The 21,524-nt window shown below is 33.7% G+C and overlaps 2 protein-coding genes across 4 annotated transcripts in view; one reads left to right on the top strand and one right to left on the bottom strand.

The window, feature by feature from the left end:
- LOC144976506 (uncharacterized) overlaps nt 1–1,095 on the bottom strand; it is a 33,075-nt gene extending 31,980 nt beyond the window's left edge. The window contains exon 1 of the mRNA XM_078920794.1: nt 636–1,095. The gene's annotated coding sequence lies outside the window, so the exon portion shown is untranslated. The remainder of the gene's footprint in view (nt 1–635) is intronic.
- Nucleotides 1,096–8,034: 6,939 nt separating this feature from the next.
- The window catches only part of LOC144976963 (RAB11-binding protein RELCH homolog), a 191,635-nt gene continuing 178,145 nt past the window's right edge, over nt 8,035–21,524 (top strand). Inside the window, exons 1-12 of one of the 3 annotated variants that reach the window (XM_078921616.1) lie at nt 8,035–8,373; nt 9,587–9,676; nt 10,386–10,457; nt 11,946–12,118; nt 12,758–12,946; nt 13,509–13,597; nt 14,013–14,441; nt 16,056–16,134; nt 17,190–17,288; nt 17,978–18,090; nt 19,380–19,470; nt 21,254–21,325. In XM_078921616.1, coding sequence (XP_078777742.1) covers nt 8,049–8,373; nt 9,587–9,676; nt 10,386–10,457; nt 11,946–12,118; nt 12,758–12,946; nt 13,509–13,597; nt 14,013–14,441; nt 16,056–16,134; nt 17,190–17,288; nt 17,978–18,090; nt 19,380–19,470; nt 21,254–21,325 — 1,821 coding nt within the window. In that variant the 5' untranslated portion in view covers nt 8,035–8,048. The remainder of the gene's footprint in view (nt 8,374–9,586; nt 9,677–10,385; nt 10,458–11,945; nt 12,119–12,757; nt 12,947–13,508; nt 13,598–14,012; nt 14,442–16,055; nt 16,135–17,189; nt 17,289–17,977; nt 18,091–19,379; nt 19,471–21,253; nt 21,326–21,524) is intronic. The other 2 variants (XM_078921614.1, XM_078921615.1) reach the window with 2 other exon arrangements.

Genomic DNA, 21,524 nt, shown 5'->3' on the forward strand with positions numbered 1-21,524 from the left:
AAATAATCTCTGCGGTATCCATTGTTCAGCTTATAGATACGCATTATTTCTTCTTTCACACGACCTCAACACGCGATAAACATCGGAGCTTCGCATGAAAATCCCGTGGTTTGGTTTACTACATTTTCTTCTAATAACGATAATAGTGCTGACAAATTGTCAGGAAATGAAAATGAAGAGCTTGGTCGAGGTTTAAGGTGGTGAATCAATACAAAAATATATTTAAAAAATCATAATCTGTTGACTTTCAGAATCTTTCGAAAGGATAAGTATGCAAGAATGCATTTCTCATTTTCATTGTTTTCGTAAACCTATCAGTCTTATTATGGTATTATGCTATCAATGCTCGAGGATATGTTAGAACGCAAGGAAATTATATAATTTCAATGTGGCAGGGAATTGGTTTAGTCTGGCTTATTCACTTCCCAAATTTGTGATTAATAGAGAGGATGAATGAGGAGAGAGCGAGTTAATTCAGGAAAAGAAGGCATAAATAGGCGTACAGACTGAAAATAGAAAATAATCACAACTTACACAGGATTGGACTTAACTTAGTAAATCTAAAGATAAAATGCGTATATCAACCCATGCATTATTATCTAAATTAATGTCATATTATTTATTGAATTCCATACCTTTCACAGAATATGCACTGCGCTTGTATCCCTTTCAATTGTTCAGACTATCGACAGCACTAACTTTGAATGATCAATTCCTTTTACTTTTATTATCGATATATCCTGAAAATCAGAGAATAAAAACACACATCTCCACGAAGCAGCTGATTAAAATTTCTGAACAAACCTAAGTCTAGGCCTAAGGATTAGACATTCAAGTTTAGATCTCTTCCTCGTCCAGAGAAAAGAGAATACTTTTCATTTTGAAACAGCAACACAACCGGTTTGCATGATAAATATTTTGATATGAAATCAGGTGAATGAATGCAACTCGTTAAATACCCTTCACTGTGACCTACATAGAAGTAAAAACATAACAGAAACAGCCCGAGTCGCTTCTAGAGCTATCCACTCACCACACGAACCAACACAGCTTGGTGTTTACACTCTTCACGATAGAAGCCTCACTGTGTTATACATGGTTTGATCGCAAGCCGGTGTCTACGTGCAGTCCGTCTCACTGCCAAAAATAACTTCCGTTTATATCTGACCTGACCTTAAGGAGCAAGTTGAAGGTCATTTCCCGTTGAACATTTCGAAGAAATCGACAATATAAAGGAAATATGCGTCATCATTAAGTTATTAAATCTTTAAATTACTAATTTTCTATTTACAAAGCAATTAATTAAGACATAATTTGAGGGAAATAGTCAAAAATCAATTATACCTGTTTGACATTGTCTAGAGGTAACCCTTTACATCAAGGTCAATGACTTCTGGTTGTAAACAATGAAGTCACATGATCTGACAGGAATTCACATTGCATCACGACGAGTGCGGGGATCTCCCGTTCTACTGAACGCCGCGTTATCGTTGTAAACACACTGTTGATTTGTATTTTACACCTTACATTTCTTTGACTCCGGTGCAGTATATATTGCAACGTCACGTGATCACATGCATGATTGAAGCATGTCACCAAGTGTCTCATTTTTAGTTCATTCTATGATTTATTCATCAAGCATTATTTATTTTTATTTTTTTTATCAACATAATTATTTATTCATGCATTTATTATTGCATTTATTAATTGTTTACTTTATTTATTGATTTACTTATTTCCTATTCAATCGTGAGTCTGTTGAAATATATTTATTGAATTGAAAATAAGACTCTTTATTAAAGCGTTAACCGAGATATCACTTCGAAGGTCTTACACTTTATCAAGGAGGAAAATAACTGAATCTTCTAAGTCCCAGTGGGGATCAATTATAAAGCAATCATTCTGTTCCACCTAACAATTATATAATATGGCTCATACGCATTTATCCTATTCACTATAAAAATGAAAGATAAACGTGCACAAAATAGAAGCTTACTACCATGACGATGATGATCACCACAACCATCATCATCACCACCACCACCACCACCATCATCATCATCATCCCCATCGTCGTCGTCGTCATCATCGTCATCATCATCATCATCATCATCATCATCATCATCATCGTCGTCGTGGTCGTCGTCGTGGTCACTATCATCATCATCATCATCATCATCATCATCATCATCATCATCATCATCATCATCATCATCATCATTATCACCATCATCATAATAATAATAATAATCATCATCATCATCGTCATCATCATCATCATTTTAATTTCACATCGACAGAGCTGATTTAAGGTGACATGATTACTAGCTTTAAATGCAAATGTTAGCGATAATTTTACACTTAACAAACTGAGAACAATTTTATCTACTTCACTTATTACAACATATCCCTGTTCCGGAAGAAAAAAAACTTGAAAAAAACATATATTATAATATTTGAACACAGGGGGTATGGTCATTTTTTTCTCTCTCCCCAATTCTCTGCTGACTACTGGCAAAACGCTTTTTTCTCACTTTTTGGAACGAAATGTTAAACTTATTAATCATCAATTAATTAAAATTACCATTAAGCTGGGATTTCTTTGAAGTCTCCGTTTTAAAAATATTTAACAAGTTTATGCCATCTTTAGTAATCGATATTTGAAATAATAATAATGAAAACTTCTCGTCCGAATAATAAAAGCGATTTGTCAGTGTATAAAACATATGCCATTCGTCATCTATTGTCTATATTTGTAGCGTTAGAATATATTGCATGCCGCTACAAAGAACAGAGCAACATTCAATCACAATGTTTAGCTACCAATGTTTAAAAGGAGTGCCAAGTTAAAAACCTTTTGAATAGCTGGGAATTGTCGTATTTTATTACTACAATATTTCATTGAAAAAAAAAATGTTTTCTGGCCAAAATGCGACCCACCGCGTCAATTTGGGGTTATATCAAAATGGACTAGATGATGAAAATAAATTTAAAATAAAAATTACTAGAATAGAGAAGCTTAAGTCTTAAAATCCCACCCCACACTATCAGATCAAGTCATAGATTATAATTGATATTTTGTGGATAACGCTTACAAATAGATTTTAGGCGTCAAGTTCACACCGACCTTGCAACGTTTTAAGACGATGAGTCACAAATGACAAAGAAGTGCTTTGATATTGTACAGCAGACGACATGAAAACTAATGCCATGTCCGGCTACAGAGTGGATCCGCATTCTTACCACCATCAATTTTCACACGAAACGAATGAAAGGTAGGTAAAATCATGGTGGAAATCCATCCTTTTCTTACTTTGTAACATTATGTCGTGTCGTTGCATGTTGATGAAAATATTCGTTTCAGTCCAAAGCGTTCACGATTCATTGATGGCAAAACTATCACAGATTACCAATCTTTTTGAGGATGTTTCCTGACTCGCTTCGCTCATAAATTTTAACAGTTTGAAAGAATGTGCCTGAAAAAAAATTGCATCTATATAGCGTACACTGTGCACTGTAAATATCGTAGACTGAGCGTTTTACAATTATTGTTTTGTTTTTTCTCCCCCGACGATCTTGTAGAGTATACCTAAAATATGACGATGTATAAAGCCTAATAACAATGGGTATAATTTTTGGACAGAGACAACTCTGTTGACCTTTAAATTTGACCTCAATATCCAGTAGGACATAAAAAAAAACCCCAGTACAAAATGCCTTCCTTAGACATTTTGTTGTCTAATCTTCTACTCAAACCCTCAGATCGAACTTAAGTCGAGTTATGCATTCGACATCTTGGCGACACACAAAGAAAGAAAAAAAATGAAAATGAAAAAAAAAAAAAAATGATAAAATGAGATTTAAAAAAAATAACATCGAAAAAAAGGTGATACCCTGCCCCGGCCTTCCATACATTATTTCATTCAATTTATCGTTTAAATATATGACCCAACGCGTCTTTCTAGTATTGTCTTAATGAACTAGAAGAAAACATTAAAATAATCATATTTATTAGGGAATGTTAACCTTATGTTTTTAACAGATAAACCATTCTTCCCAACGAAGGCATTTATTTTAACTCAAATTTCATGAGTTAATTTTAAAATTTAGTATTAAGTATCATTTCCACTCGGACAACAACAAAAAAAAAAAAAAAACATGTTAAGAGTATATCTATTGGTAACAAAATATCCGTTCTTCATAAACAAGCAACGGCCCTGAGATCGTTCTCGCGTGGGGTGGCCCAGTTTTAACGACCCGACTGTCTGGGATAACCCAGTACCCTCGTTATCGATCGTAAACACAATGTTGACGTCACAGTTAACCAATTTTATTATTTCTTGTATTTTCCAGTGAGTTCCCTGCATGACTACCGGCACGTAGACCAAAATAAAAAAATCAGCTGTCATTTTTTGTTGATATTTGTGTTTGATTGCTCTTTTGCTTTTGATATTTGTTGGAATATTGTGGGTGGATGCGCTATAGAAAACAATGCATCAGTCCCATCATCTTTCATATTCAGCAGTTTATTCCCTCTAATTTCTATATTATATAGTGGAAGAATTTTGTCGTTATTTGTATTAATGAGTTTAACCTAGCTTCCGATATAATTTCATTTGATCGCTGACTAATGGCAATGGACTTGGTCAGTGTTCTAGCATTCTTAGACCTAACGCCTTTTACCACTACTGATTGCAATCAAATAAGTTAATCTTTCGTAAAATGATTCGTCAATCATCCATCTTAATTATGGAATCATACAAGGATCGGTTATAGTCCTGTTAGAACGTACTAATTAACAGCTCTCTGTTAACTACCATTTCCGTGCATGATACGAACGACATACAACTTCACAAACGTGTGCCTCTCTTTTCATAATCTTTTTTTTTTTTTTTTTGTATTAGAATAATTAGAGTTGCAAATTAATGAAGCTTAGATGTCACTCAAAACGGTATTATATCGTCATGATTAAGTGGTGGAAATCAATTTACGAGCCAATAAATATGAAACTTGGGGTTGTTTTGTTTCTGTTTGTTTTTAATGGTTTTACGGCGCTTGCGACATATTAAGGTCATATCAGCGCCATTAAAAAAGGAAGAATATGAGATAGTAAAACGTTCTTGAATTACAATTAAAGCACCAAAGAAATTGGGAATTGGTTCAAATAGGGAACAGATGTAGATTCCAAGAGCACACTATCAAAGTACTTTGTGATCACCTAAATGTCTCATCCTGACGTTAAGCACAGGTCCCCACTAAGAGGACCACACTCAAATGTTTACAAATTATATATAACTGTAACATGTGATCAAAACATAATAGGTACAGTGCATAACAGAGAGATGATTTAGAAAGAAAAAAATATCATCTCCCAAAACTAACTATACATTTGCCCGTTTCCCTCTCAGCCAGGGTATCCGGCCAGGGCCAGGACAAAACCAAGTAATCTCATTCCAAGACAAAGACAGAAAGCAAGTTAGAAAATATATTGGGGAATAGAAGACACAGTAAGTGCCTCCCTGTCCACAAAGAACATCACCCAGAAACTTGGGGTTGATGTCTATTCTATATCAATAAATAATACATACAATTTCTTACATTGCAAAAGCTCAAAAGTTCGTATTTCTAATCATTTTGATTCCAAATTCACTTTTCAAGGCCGAATTCATCTCGACCGACGTGCACTAATTTGCAGATCTGACAATCCAATCCATTATGGGCTCATTGCTGTAATGGGAATCTCAAAAAATGACACAAAATTTTGTCCATTACAACAATGTTAAACTAGGCCCACAATTGGTTCGGATACCAGACTTGCATATATGTAAACGTCAATCCCGACATAATACCGTTTTGAGACAGTGGGTCATAAATGACCTAAAATGGTTTTTTTTAACTCGAGAAAACAAAAACGAAATAAGGTAACAGACAAATACAAAAAAAAAAAAAAAAAAAAAAAGAAAGAAAGATAGAACAAACAAAAAAGGCACACAGACGACTCACAGCAAATATTAAAAAAAAAAAAAACCCAGAAAAGGACAGAACAATAAACAAAAGCAAAAACAAGCAAGTAACATTGTCCTGTATTCCTGCAATTAACTTTTTATTAAAAGATGATCAAACTGAATATCTTTTAATGATTTTTTTTAAATGGGGTCAATTGAAACAAGTAGCTCACTTTTGAAAGTGACTGTCGATGCTGTGCGTTAAGATAAAACACTCACCCGCCCTACCCGTCAGATAAATTGAACTGTGTCGTGTAATTTTTAATGTTTACATTCTGATAGAGAGACTTTAGTGGGAACTAATTAATTACTCAACTGCTGGCGGTTTAAAAACAATTTTAAAAAGCTAAATGGCACCATTTTCATTCATTCAATAATGCAGTAGTAATCAGTAGCCTTCTTTTTTTCTTTTTTTTCGTTGGGGAATATTTTTGTTTAGTGTCTCTAATTAATTTGTTTCAAGCTACTCCAAACGGTATACTTCTATACTACTCTATAATTTTATAAATGCAACGATATTAACATAATATTCCGTTTGCTGAGGTAACCCTTCGTATAGAAAACAATTTGCTTTGCTGACCTACTATCTCTACGCAAAAGTCGGTCGCGAGTGGAATACATTACGTTTATTATCGGAGTTGTCTCTGAAGATTAAACTTTATCATACATTTTGACCTTGGGGAAACACCCCGCACAAGTGCAATGAGCGGTGACCTTCATTCTTTAGCGTTTCCCGAGACGACAATATTATGTTATCGTATAGTCTCCGGCGTCTCCGTAGCACATACTAATGGCAATGCTATTAAAGAAAGATGTATTTTTGATGAATTGTATGTGTTTAGGTATTTTCCCGGTAACAATTCGACTACACGTATAAGTAAGTTGATAACATTTTCTTCTCCATCCGTGTCATCATATTACCTTTTTATTTTTTTTTTGATTTTTTTTTTTTTGGTTTCCCTCCTCCTAATCCTACTCCTCTTCCTCCTTTTTCATTATTTTCTTCTTCTTCTCTCCTCCCCCTCCCCTCCCCTCCCCCCTTTCTTCTTCCTGCGACACTATCTTCTCCCAATTTGAGATCCCCCCTCCTCCTCTTCCTTATCCCTTCCTCTTCCCTCCTCCCATCCTCTTCCCTCTCCTCTTCCTCCGCAACCTTCCCTTCTCCTTCTTTTTACTATATTATTGAATACCACTACTATGTCACCCTCAACCACTACTATGACCATCACCACTGCCACCACCACCACCACGACAATATTATACTATGATGTTGCTATCCAATACTGCAGTACTCCGAAACCCCCCCCCCCCCCCCCCGTAAAAAACAAACAAACAAAAAACAAAAAACAAACTAAAAAACAAAACAAAACAAAACAAAACAATAAACCAAACAAAAAACAAAACCAAAGCAAAACAAAACAAAACAAAACAAAACACACACACACATACACACACACACACACACACACACACACACACAACTACCCCCACCACCAAAAAAAAAAAACCCAAAACATACAACAAAAAAAAACAAACCCAAAAAAAAAAAAAAAAAAAAAAAAAAAAAAAAAAAAAAAAGAAAAAAAAAAAAGAGCAAAACAAAATAAAAACTCTTCCAACAGCAACGGCAACGCATTTTGTCTAAGTGTTTGACCAGAAAACTAGTCCTTCCAATAAGGTTTGATTTAAAGGACTCTTATCCAGTAAAAAAAAACAAAAAAAAAAAAAACAAAACAAAAACAAAAAAAAACAAAAAAAAAAAAACAAACAAACAAAAAAATCGCTCTCAAACTGTGATTCCTCAGGGGTAAAAAATACCCCACATAATATTAAAAATGTTAACCTGGAGTCCAAGGTTGAGAATTTTAGACGAGATAAGGGTTATTTTAATCGATCGATATTAAAAGGACGGTTTTCTTGCCAAAATTAAAACTAACCGTTTTAAGCGATAGCTCTCCTATTTCTAGGATAATAGGAAACATGAAAATTTCACTGATTTATTTTAGAAACGATGTTCCAAAAGCACGATATTGATGATGTCACATGATCACAATAAACAAAATGGCGGACAATCTAAACCCCTTCGAGTTTGAGGTGGAAGATTGTAGCGGTACAGAAAATGAGAAAGAAACACCCCGTGGCATGGAAAATCAGTCAGATCCAAGAAAAATATCTCCCCCAGACCCCCCTGAAATGAGCTGGGACAATATTGCTTCAAAACTGTTAAAAGATAATTATACTTTGACTGCTCTGGAACTGTATACAGAATTCATAGAATCAGGAAGAGACCTTCCAAGATTACGAGACTATTTCTCAAATCCAGGAAACTTCGAAAGGATAAAAGAAGACACACCTTCACCTACTTTGCGTAATTATTTTCATTACAATACTTTTATAACTCTTAAGGATAGACATGCCGTAATTGACAGTTGACAATAGGTTAACTCAAGAAGGGCGTGGCATTGAGTGGCATGAAAGAATGATGAATTATGGAATTTTTTTGGAAACAGCTGTTCCTCTGACCTTCATCGTATGACAATTTAGTGTCATTGTTCGGAATTAAGCTTATTTAATCAACATAATACATGTCACCTCGGCTTGTTTATATTATTCAATGCGCTGTAGAATAGAAGTCGAGAATATTTAAATTATTTTATGTTGCGATACAGTTCAGTACAGTAGTCTGTGGTAGTAGCTCGTGACTTAGCATTATTTTTGTAAGTAAGTAGCAGACTATAGACATGATAGTTGTTTATTTTGGGATTAAACTTTCTCCCAGCTCGGTGAACATCAAATATAAAGCCCGTACCTGCTCTTGCCACACTGTTTTATTTTTTATTTTTTTTATTTTTTTATTTTTTACATCAATAATAATACATGACATTTATAATGGGCATTTTCATCACTGGGTGATGCTATATATTATTATTATTATTATTATTATTATTATTATTATTATTATTATTATTATTATTATTATTATTATTATTATTATTATTATAATGATATATATTATTTTCCTCTTGAAGTAAATAAAAACAAAATAATACATCTTTTTCACAACTGATCAACCAAAACTGTTATCCTTAAAAAAAATATTATTAAGAGATTGAATCAAATTCCGTCATTGATCAAATCAAAACACCACAGTATACAATTCTTGTTAGAGCTCCTAATTTTGACAATGAGGACTAATTGTGATGTAAAAAGAAAATAAACCAGAAACAAATGAAAATCATTTATTTTTTAATGTAGGAATTGATAAAGGGCTTTATTAATTTGTAGTATAATGGAGACCAAAAATGTCATCAATATATAAGTTACACTTTTTTCTTCTTCCTTTTCTCACGGTCAAGACCACTTTTGATTATTATAACAATAATTGTGTAAATGTAATTCAAAGCAAATTCTTGACATATAGGGATGGAAAACATTTTCTTTCTCTCATAATCTAGAAAAAAAAAAATAGTGCTAACTAGAACACTGATATTGGAATGAATAAGTAAAATTAGTAAAACAAAGTTTGTCTAGAATTGTGCTCTAGCTCCAATCCTCTTTTATCTCACTTTTATTTGATTAAGCACGAACCTCCAGTGTTCAAACTTTTGATTCTCTGGACTTTGCCCGTTACTCTGATGATGGAGAGAGGCAAGTGGATGAGCGTGTTGCAGGTAAAAATATTTTTTAAAGTGCGTAGGTTGAAATAAAATTTCTACATCAGTGAAGTGTGAATTTGATTTTGTTATCTTCCAAATTCTTTGCACTATTTATGATTGTTGAATCAACATGATAAACATTTTATGTCTTTTGCTGTTTAAAATAATGCAGTCATATCAAAATGTATGTACCATATCATGTTTATTATTTTACTTGCTTAACCCTTTTAGCTCCAGCTGGAGTATGCTCCATCTACCATTTTCAATTTCAATTTAGGATGGTCTCTGGCCAAATGCGTTGCATAAACATTTAGACATTGTACCATTCCACTACCTAAAAAAATTGTTTTTTTTATATGATAGTGACTTAGATTAATTTTGAATAAGATATGAGATGTGTTGGAATAGAACTTAACATTGATATTGAATACATATACATTGTATAATCACGATGTTCATATAGACCAAACTGATTTTTAGCTTTTGTCAAAAGACTTATTACACTGTGTCTGAATTAATTGACATGTTGTTATAAGTTGTGTTATTAGACAATACCAAGAAAAACAAAATATTCAACCCTAGCACTGATCAGCTTTAGTTCCAAGATGAACATACTGAAAGCATTTTAACGATAGGAAAGGACAACATCTTTTAAAATTGTTATTATTGCCATATTTTACATTTTGTTCGAATGTTACTGATGCATCATTTTTATCCTCGACAGTTTTGGAATTTGAATTAAGAAAAGCTCAAGAGACGATTCGATCACTAAGGGCAAGTTTGACACAGCAAACAGGTATGTATGCCAATAACTTTTCCATCTAAGCTAAGCATATCAGTGGCAATAAAGTAGTAGTATCTATTGTTTTGGATTTTGATTTTTTAACATCAAAGGCCATGTTCTGCATGTCATCTCTCAAATAGGTAACAACTTATTGAGAATGAGAGTTTAGTAAATGAACCTTTTATTATTATTATTATTATTATTATTATTATTATTATTATTATTATTATTATTATTATTATTATTATTATTATTATTATTACAGTCCACTCCGGATAATTGCAACTCGGTTAATTGCAACTTTTGGTTAATCGCAACATTTCCCAAGAAACAGAATTAATTCTATATAAAAGTCACTGGTTAATTGCAACAAACTTCGGTTAATCGCAACAAATTTTCGACCACAAAAGGAGATCAAACAAAATCTCATGATCAGATTTCATCATGTGAAATCATGACACATTGAAGAATCGAGAGTGGGCGGGATTTAATACTTCATTAGTGTGTCACCACACTATTAGAGACAAAAGAGGCAGGGCTTTGCAGTTCGGGTTTGTGCGGTCATCTGTGACCATTAGACATGAGGCGAGTGGGCTGGGCGTGGTTTAGACAACAGGTAGACGATGACAGTTGTGAGGAGAGACTGAGCGATGATGTCCTTTGTTTAGTGATTAACAACTGTGCATTGTGGCCAACGGGTTTGGTGAGACCTCATTGTCTCTCATCACGGCTAATCTCTTGGATTCTTATAAATTTTGAGAACAAAATGTGTAAGTGAATCCAATTTTAAGATGTCGGCTTGCCTCAAATCTGATTTTGCTTGTCAAAATCTATACAGGGCTGTCATATATTTTTTTATTTCAATCAAATTGCTCAGTCTGTGGTGGACTCAGAACAATGTTTACAACAACTGATGGGATTTACCATATTTGTGTAAAATGTTGCAATAGTGGGCAGGAAACTCAACTTCAGATAATTGCAACTTCGGTTAATCGCAACATTTTCGTTGATCCCAAGGTGTTGCGATTATCCGGAGTGGACTGTATTATTATTATTATTATTATTATTATTATTATTATTATTATTATTATTATTATTATTATTATTATTATTATTATTATTATTATTATTATTATTATTATTATTATTATTATTATTTTGATAGAAGCATTTTCTGAAACCTGGAGGGACGAGCTGGACAGTTTATAAGGATTTTAACTCATAAGATGTATGATTACTGACTGGATGGAGTATGTTTCCATATTTATCCCTTTTCTTCTATCATATAGATACAAGATTTGCTGATTAATGATGCCCTTCTTAATAAGAATATAAAGGGAGATAAATATTAAATACTATTTTTAGTCTTTTGGCCTTATCATTCCATATTCTAGTCTTTAAGCTTGCAATCCTTAGTAAATTATTTTTTCATTACACCATCAATGCTATAAATCTTTAAAACAAACAAATATTAAATTGTTCATTTCAACTTCCTTTTAGAAAATGACTTATCCAACCCAGAATCTCAAAATCCCACGGATATCAACAATGAGCAAGGAGACCAGATGAGTCCTGTAGAAAAGAAGGCCTTGAATTTTCTAGTCAACGAATACCTTCTATTAGCAGATTGTAAATTTACATCCATCACTTTTGCAGAGGAGAATGAAAATCAGGTAAGACTGTACATATGTACAGAGACAATACTGTTAATGGCCAGTTACTCGTTTTACACCTAAGCACAGTGAGGTAATCTAAATCTAAATAAAAAGCCTTTTCCAAGGGCTCAACTATACGCAGAGTGAGGTTCAAACCCAGGACCTTTCGATCCGAAAGAGAGTGTCTTACCAGAAGACCACGTCGCTGCACAAATAAGCACTGTCAAATTATTTATCGCCTTCATAGTGCGCTATATTTTCAATTACCCTCTTGTCAACTCATAAATACTTTTTATTATTTTTGCTTTTGTACTCTAAAACTTGGGAAAGGAACCAGTGCCCCTAATGATTATTGGGGTAAGATGGCGGAGTGGATAAAGTCTGACACTCACACTAAGAGGACATTGTTTCAAGCCCCACTGTTAGCATCTCTATTTTTCCTAGAGCAAGTAGCTTAGCCCCTATTGCCCTCTTTGTGGTGCTGCCCTATAGACGATGCCTGGAGTATCTTGGTCTTTTTACGAGATAGATCCTAAATGTGAATTTCAACTTAGGATTGATAAAGGGAATTAATTTATTAATTCAATAATGTGATTCATCGAACTCAGGGTAATTTGATTACTTAATCTATAATTGATGTATGAAATTTATTTTCAGGATTTTGAAGACTGGGATGATGTCGGTTTGAATATAGCCCGTCCTCCTGGCCTTATTCACCTATTTAAAGACTACAGAAGTCACACTGCTCCCAATACAGAGTCAAAGGATGCCGCCATCTATGTTAACCTTGATCAGCAGACACAAGATGACCTTGAGCAGGAATGGAGAAATCGCTGTCAGGATTTGGTATGTTTTTAGTTTTTGTTTAAAGTTTTTGAAAATTTTCTTATTTACTTATTTATATTTTTAAATCTTTCTTTTTCTCTTGTCCTTTAGCTTTTCATAATTTGATGCATTGGTTAGTGATCTCATTTACTCATATTTCCCATCATTTTAATCATTATAAATTCAGTATAAAAAGATTATTTATATATTTTTTCTTATCATTATCCTTGCTTTTTGTCATTACCAACCATTATTGTTATTTTTATTATTATTATTATTATTATTATTATTATTATTATTATTATTATTATTATTATTATTATTATTATTATTTATTATTATCATATATTATTATTATCATTATTATTATTATTATTATTATTATTATTATTTATTATTATTATTATTATTATTATTATTATTATTATTATTATTATTATTATTATTATTATTATTATTATGTTATTATTATTATTATTATTATTATTATTATTATTATTATTATTATTATTATTTATTATTATTATATTATTATTATTATTATAGATTATTATTATTTTTTATTATTATTGTATCATTACAGGAGCATCAAATAAGATCTTTAGAGGAAAGACTAGAGACATCAACATTAGAGAATGAGGTTCTGATCCAACAAGTAGATATTCTTAAGATGTGAGTTTACTGTATATTACACAGAACTGTCTTATCTTAATGATTTTTTTTTTCATCAACCACCTTTTTCTCTGCTGTCTCTAAATATCTCTATGTGCAAGTTGAATTGTGAGATGAAAACACAGCTTCCTTTTTTTTTTTACTAGTACTATAAAGACAGTTAAAGAAACGTAGAGGCTCACTCATACCTGATTCAAGTGGATAAGGTAAAGTTCCTTCCCCAGTTACAAAATGCTGGGGCCGAAATTTTCATCATCTTCACCAATGTAATCTATGACCTCATTCAATGGTGCTTGTCTTTATTAAAAGTTGAGAATTGGCCATTAATCAATATAAGTTTTACAGTATTTAATTTAAATTTTTTTTTTTTTTTAAAATAAAATTGATTTTATTTTTTTCTTCCTTTGATTGACAGAGGAAGCCCCAGAGGTTCATTTCATAGCTCAGATGCCAGAAACAGAAGCAGTAGTAGTGGAAGTGTCCCCAAGCGTTTGTCACCGTTGTCACAAAGAGAAAACCACAGCAGCAGACGTAGGTCTGAAGAGCATCGCCATCCATCGCCAGCATCTCAACATCACCACAGTAGCACTCAAGGGGACAAAACAGGCTCCTCCTTATCTCTTTCGGCCTCAGACTCGGTGGATAGTGTTGGGATTATAGGAGAGAGAGGGGAAGGGGAGGGGCAAGAGGAAGAGTCAGATATCATTCCTGCCCGTAATGAGCCGGGTGTGGATGATGGTGGTGGTAATGGTGGGGATGATGATGTCGATGGATCAAGAGATAGACTAGGAAGTACAAGGACTATTGTTGATGAAGACGCCATTGCTTCAACATTCCAAAACAGGTACAGTGTGGGTTTGCATATTAAGCCTTTTTTTTTTTTCAGACAATTATGTATTACCTTGATCTCCAAAGCTGTATGGAATTGGAATTTTTATTTAAAAATCTGAAAATAATGCGCTTGTGTATGAAAAAATGGAAAAAAAATGTTTATGGTACAGAGCCAACAAAGCAGAAAGAAAAATACTGAAATAAAAATTGTCCCCTTGGTGCTTCACCAAGGATTATGATTCGTTCTTGTATTTTTCTTTCTGCTTTATGTGGCACTGTATCATAAATGTATTTTAAGATTTCTTTTTCATGCACTAGTGCCTGCTCTCAACTTCTTCCATTCATATTTTATACAGCAAAAAAAAAAAGTTTTTGTTTTTTACATACTCTGTTGTAAGGAGAATCACAATTGAACTTGATATCATCAAACGCATCAATCAGTGCTGATGGTTTTCCTCAGATTCATGGAAATCCTCAATTTTGGAGTCACAGGAGGAATTTCCTCCTTTAAAAAATTACATTTCCGGCAGTGAGAGACTTGATGGGTGGTGGAACAAACAGGTGCAGTGTCCCACCCTCCAGAAATTAGCTATAGTACCAATGATAGTTTTATCATCTCATTTGAAAAAAAGTGGGGTTTAGTGCAGTAGAAATGGAGCTTAAAGACAATCGTTAACAATTTTCACCCATTAAAAATTTTTTTGTCACCATCAGCACTGATGAATGTTCCATAGACTTCTTGAAAAGCTTATCCAATTTTAAGCCAATTTTATCCAAAATAAAATCTGTATAAATTTTTTATTTAAGAAGTTTACTTCATTTTGCATTATTTTTGCCCAATCGAATAGTAAACATGTTAAGTACTGCCGCTAACTCGTATTATGTCAGAGGAACTAGATGCTGGAAATTAGGTATATAGTTAAAAATATACAAACTGGGTCTAATTTATATCGAGAGTGTCTGAGTTTAACTGTGTAAATGCCTGGTGATTTTTTTTAAATGTAAAAAATAAAACAGTGTGACTTTTGCAATAAACTTGAGCTTTTATTTAGTGCAAAATCCACTAAACAGGTGCAAAGCGCTTTACAAAGGGTCCCTGACCAACAGCAACACGTAAAATGTGGAACGAGACACGACGCCTGTTAGGCGATAATACAATTTTTTTCCCCGACAGAGACAATGCTGTTAACGGCAGGTATTCAGTTCACACCTGAGTACGGTGAGAGAATGTGAGTAAAGAGCTTTTCCCAAGGACTTAACTATGTGCCGAGCAAGGCTCGAACCCAGGACCTACCGATCAGAAAGTGAGTTTCATACCACAAGACCACATAGTCGCACAAGTAACATGTCTATTCCTACCAAATAACGGGTGTGTGGTTTGTCATAAGCTAAAAAAAAAAAAATATCGTCCATGGCCCATGCTTGGTTAGTCAGATGCTCTCGATATTTTTTATTAAGGAAAATATGTAGTTTTATATCTCTGATCATTTTAACTTTAAATCCACTTTTATGCATCTTCTTCATTCCAACATAATACTAGATTTAAGTGATGGATCTTGCATAATGAATTTGATTTGGCTCTTTCAGAAAATCAAATTTTGATCCTTTTACCTTGTTTATCCACCAGGAAAATGACTGAAACATTCCGTCAAGCCCTTTTATCTGTAGCTTTCCATGTATCTCAGGACAACAGAATTGTGGCAGAGGTGAGCATTGCTAAACGTTCTACTCTGGTTATTGGTTGTCTGGTTTATATGATACAATTTCATCACTATGCTATAATTGGAAAAAACTTTTTGGCATATTTCTGAAATATTTCAAGTACCTTTTTACGAATTTGGAAATTAAAAAAAAAAAGAGAAAGAAATAATGTGAAATTTTAAATCGATTTTACTTCAAATACAAAATTTGGTCTCACGAGATACCATATTTTTAAAAAGAATTTTTACATCTGTAAAATAATAACAGATCTGAACTGAACACCCCTTAACCCTGGGCATATTGCCTTAGGTCAATTTGTAAACATTGTAGATGTCGCATCCCATTTGCAGACTTGATTAAATTTCACAAAGTTTCAAGATTGGTGAATAAGATGTCTGTTATCTGAGTGACTCATCAAGATTGTTAACATTGGGCCTGGTCTTTTGTTTATAGTTAAAACACTTTTTACACATTTCTTGTCACTGGATTCATTTGTGAAAGAATATCTGATTGTTGGTGGTTGTAAGAATAATGGATATAAAACAACAACTTGAAGTGTATGAATGGAAATTCGGGTTCCTTTAAAGTCTATTGAATAGACATTTATGCCAGACCGCCCCAGCCCCATCAGTGTTCCCATACTTCTAATCCAGGAGGAGAGGTTTGTTTGGAGTACGTTTCGCCTTGGACTCCTGTTTAAAGCAGTTTTTGTTATTCTCTTTTTAATATGTATTCCCTGAGCACTATTAGGTCCATGGAGCCAGAGTTTACCTCGTTTCTACAGCGTAAAATGGATAATAGCAATTGCTTGCTACCCTTTGGATAGGATGCTAGTCTATCGCAAAGAGCCTTATGCCAGATTTAACAGACCCAGCTAACCCAATCACTGCTGGGTTGACAAGGGTAGGGCCGTACGTGATTGATCTTGGTCCCTTTGCTTGTGAAGCTATTAGGACCTCCTTTTATTTATATGGCACACTATTTTTTGTCACCACTTTGGAACACTTAGTAATGCTTTTCAGTGCTGGTTCATAAGATCCTCTTTGTTTTTTCTTGACAGATGTCCAAAATCAGTAAGTCTGATGAGAACGAAGTTGTTAAGATGTTGGCTCGATGTCTGCCTCACATCGTACCCAAAGTGCTGCTGGCTCACAGGGAGGTAATGGTCATAGAAATAGAATTGGAGTTAATTGTCGCTAAAAGTTGAAAATAATAGGTTCAATTTTTATGTAGCTCACTTAACTTTAATGGTTTTACAAGGCTTTTGGCATTTCACAAAGCTTCCATCCATTACTTATATGACTGCCTTATTTTATATTTTATACACTTTCCCATCTATTAATGCATATATCCATCCATTCACCCACCCAATCCATCCAGTACTTTAATCTATGCATGTTATAGCTAATCTATACATGAAATGAATCATTCCTTCCATTAATGTATTCATCTATCCATCCATTTTTCCACCCACCCACTCACCTATCTATCAATGCTTCCATTGATCTATTATTTTATGCCTCCATTTACCATGTATGTCCATCCATTCATTATCAATCCACCCATTATCCATCCATTTATTGTCTATTCATTAATCCATTGATGCATTGTTTGATCCATCCATCCATCCATTTATCCCTATCCATCCATTTATCCATCCATCTATCCATCTATGCATTTATCCTTTCATCTGTCCAATCATCTCACTATCAATCAATCTATCAGTTCATCCATCAATCCATCAAACCATCAATCCATCCATTTATCCATCCACCAATCTATCCGTTCATCTATCCATCCATTTGTTCATTAATCCATCCATTCATTCATTTATCTGTCCATCTACAGGAGCTTATCCCAGTCATATTATGCACGGCCATGTTGCATCCTGAACTCAAACAAAGAGACGAACTTCTCAACATTCTATTTAACTTGATTAAGAAACCTGATGATGAGCAAAGGTACTTAAAATAAAAAGAATTTCTTTACATTGTCTTTGGTACAATGGCTGAGTGGATGATAAACAGCACTAAATACACAGAGAATCATGGGTTTAATCCCTGCTTAGGGAATTCGTTTTGTTTCCTCTGGCAGGATTATGAATCCTTATTACGTTTACTTTGATAAGATATGTAAATGGTGCTGCTCGAAGCTCGAAGAAATAAATAACAATGTGAAATTGAATGTATATGAAAACAGATAAAATGGACGTTTCAGGTTTCCCCTTTATCAACAAAACAGAATGAATAACACTACAGAATAATGAGGTAATGTGATAGTGGCATTGTTAAGATGAATCATTCATCTTTACAGTGCCACTACCACATTATCTCATTCGTCTGTTTGTTATTCATCCTGTTTTGTTGATAAAGGGGACACCCGAAACATCCATTTTATGTTTTCTTATATTAAATTGAAGCTTACATTCAATTTCACATTGTTATATATTTCTTGTATAGGACTGGTGTTATATGTTTGTGTTGATAATAAAGCTCATAACCTTAACTACTGGCTTACCAGTTTGTGTGTTGAACTCATGACCTCAAGAAGTTGCGAGAGGGAGTCAAGATAGTTACTATGTTTGATACCAGATGACATCGATTGTAGAGCATCCCTCTTGTGGGGAGCTGTTATAAGAGATGGGATGTGGGTTCAAATCCTCATTACTTTACTACTCTCTTCATTTCTGGTTACTTTACAATATTGCTGAGGTGTAAAGTGAGATCTTGGACTCACAGCACTCCTTGTTATAATGAAGATAGATGTTAAATTTTGGGGGTAGCCTTGATGTAAAGTAGCATTACATTTGTGTGAAAATTATACTAGTGCCTAACAGGAGATAAAAAAAAAAATTGCAAAGCCCTTAAAGAGCGATGTTTACCATGTATGATCACTTAATAAATATTTTTTTTTTTTATCAACCAACTGGAAGGGATAATTTTTTATTCTATCTTTGCTTATAATTAAAAAGCTAAGACTTAAGGGATTCGCAAATAATTTATTTCTGGAAAAATATTTGTACTTATTGACACATTTAACATTTTTTGTACATAAAAGGATGTTGTTAATTAATAAGAACTTTTATTAGGATTTTCGCCTGCTGCTTTTGTTTGCTGAGACAGTAGGTTAACCTTTTTTGTACATAAAAGGATGTTGATAAGTCAAAATTAAATCTGATTAATGCATTTTGTTGTTAAGGAATATGAACGTTTACTAGGATCTCCATCTGATTCTATTATCCATGTTACAGACAAGTCATTCTTACCGGTTGTGTCGTGTTTGCTGAGAGAGTAGGAGCTGACAGATTGGTGGAGGAGCTTTTACCACAGTGCTGGGAGCAGGTCAGATGTTGAATTATTTGTGTCTTTTTATGTCATTACTATTTTTCTCTCCTCATAAGATCAGAAACTATTCTTTGTGTTTAAAAGAATTTGTTTTTACATGATAAGCAGTTTTGATGGTTTTTCCTCGGAACAAGGGAAATCTGCGATTTTGGAGTCAAAGGAGGAATTCCCTCATTTAAAAAAAAGAGTGAAATGGAAGGTTACGACTGCTTCCAAGCCTCAGAGTTGCTGGTCAATAGCCAGATGTTTGCTTCATGCTCAATATGTTTCACAATGTTTCATTTACTATTGCATTAGGGTTCATTTCCGGCTTTTTCCGGGTTTTTTTCACACTTCAGTTTACACATCAGCTCAGCAGCTTTTCCTGGCTCTAAGAAGAAGACCACCGAAGCTTCTTGAATCGATGCAACCAAAAAAACAAAAAAAAACAACCCAAAAACTTGAGCTTTTATAAAGCGCAATATCCACTAAACATGCTCAAAGCGCTTTACAAAGGCGCCATTCACTTGCAAAGGAAATGGAAAGGGGAGAGTTAAGTGAGATGTTTGTGTTTGTTCATTTACAAGGTTTGTATTAGGTGAGATGTGCTGCTCTCACTCATTTTAAGATTTTATTTGGCATCCCTGGATTTTGATGATTATGAAATAAAGTTAAAAACATTTAGAACGAATACAGGAATATCACTAATTGTTAATAAAATCATATTAATGCCATCACTAGTTTTTTTCTCTCTGCTGTCTCATACATTTTCATTTCATACATGACATCTATTTTTTTTTGGTACTTAATTTTGTTACAATGGTGGTCCTGATAGCTCAGTTGGTCGAGCACTGGCTTCACACACAAAGGGACCAAGATTGATCCCGGGTGCAGGCGAGATTTTTTCTGACCCCCCTGTCCACCCAGCTGTGACTGGGTAGCTGAATCTATTAGATTTGGTGGAAAGTACTTTGCGATAGACTAGCATTCCATCCAAAGGATAGCATGCACTTGCTATTGTCCATTTCACGCTATAGAAACTGGGATAAACTCTGGCTCCATGGGCCCTATGGTTCTGAAGAACTACTTTTTTGTTACAATATCCATCGTTTCCTATTACCAGGAGCTCATTCTAATCCGAATCACTCAGATTGCAAGGTTTGTATATCTATCACTACTCTCCAAGCAATGTTGATACAGAGATGATATGAATTTTTGCTTCTTGCCATCCTCCTTGTCAATACCCGCTCTCAATTCACAAAATTTAAAACATGTGGCATTTATTTATGAATGTATTTCTGCTGAAATTTGCCTTTAGTATTCAAGACATCTTGGAAATTTATTTACACACCTGCTATTTTTACGGATCATCTGTAATGGTTACAGATATTTGATGACAATTACGGAAATGGAAGAAAAATTGCGAATTTTGATTTTACAGCAATTTTGTTGTAATATTATAGAAAATCATTTTTTTTTCTTAAGTTACCTCAATTTCAAGGAGATAAAGAATTCTCTTAAAATTTCCTTAAAGGCTACCGCTGAGTTCCACGTCCATGATAGCTAAGTCGATCACCAACTTATAAAGGTGACCATTAACAACAAAAGTTTATTTTATGCATAAAAGGTTGTATGTAACATTTTTTTATGGTTTAGTTTAGTATTACTGAAATTTTACCTTTTATTATGATGAATTTTGTGTTTGTTACTGATTTTGATATTTTCAAGTAGGCAGGTAGGTATTTAAACAGAAATATGTCTTTTTCTAAATTTCTTTCCTTAATCATATTATCTATCACAGATAGGACACAAGTATGTGGAGAGGAGGCTTTTGGTGGCTGAGGCTTGTGGTGCCCTTGCTTCTTACTTGCCAGTATGTGGTTGTCATCATCATCATCATCATCATCATCATCATCATCATCATCATCATCATCATCATCATCATCATCCATATAATGATAATAATTATCGTCATTGTCATCAAATTTATCGTCATCATTATCATCATTGTCATCATAGTCATCAACATCATCATTAAATTCTGTTAATCAGACTATAAACGTTAAAGATTA

This window comes from Berghia stephanieae, chromosome 7, assembly GCF_034508935.2.
Source record: "Berghia stephanieae isolate SIO BIC M18660-M18661 chromosome 7, UCSD_Bste_1.3, whole genome shotgun sequence".
NCBI classification, from domain to species: domain Eukaryota; kingdom Metazoa; phylum Mollusca; class Gastropoda; order Nudibranchia; family Aeolidiidae; genus Berghia; species Berghia stephanieae.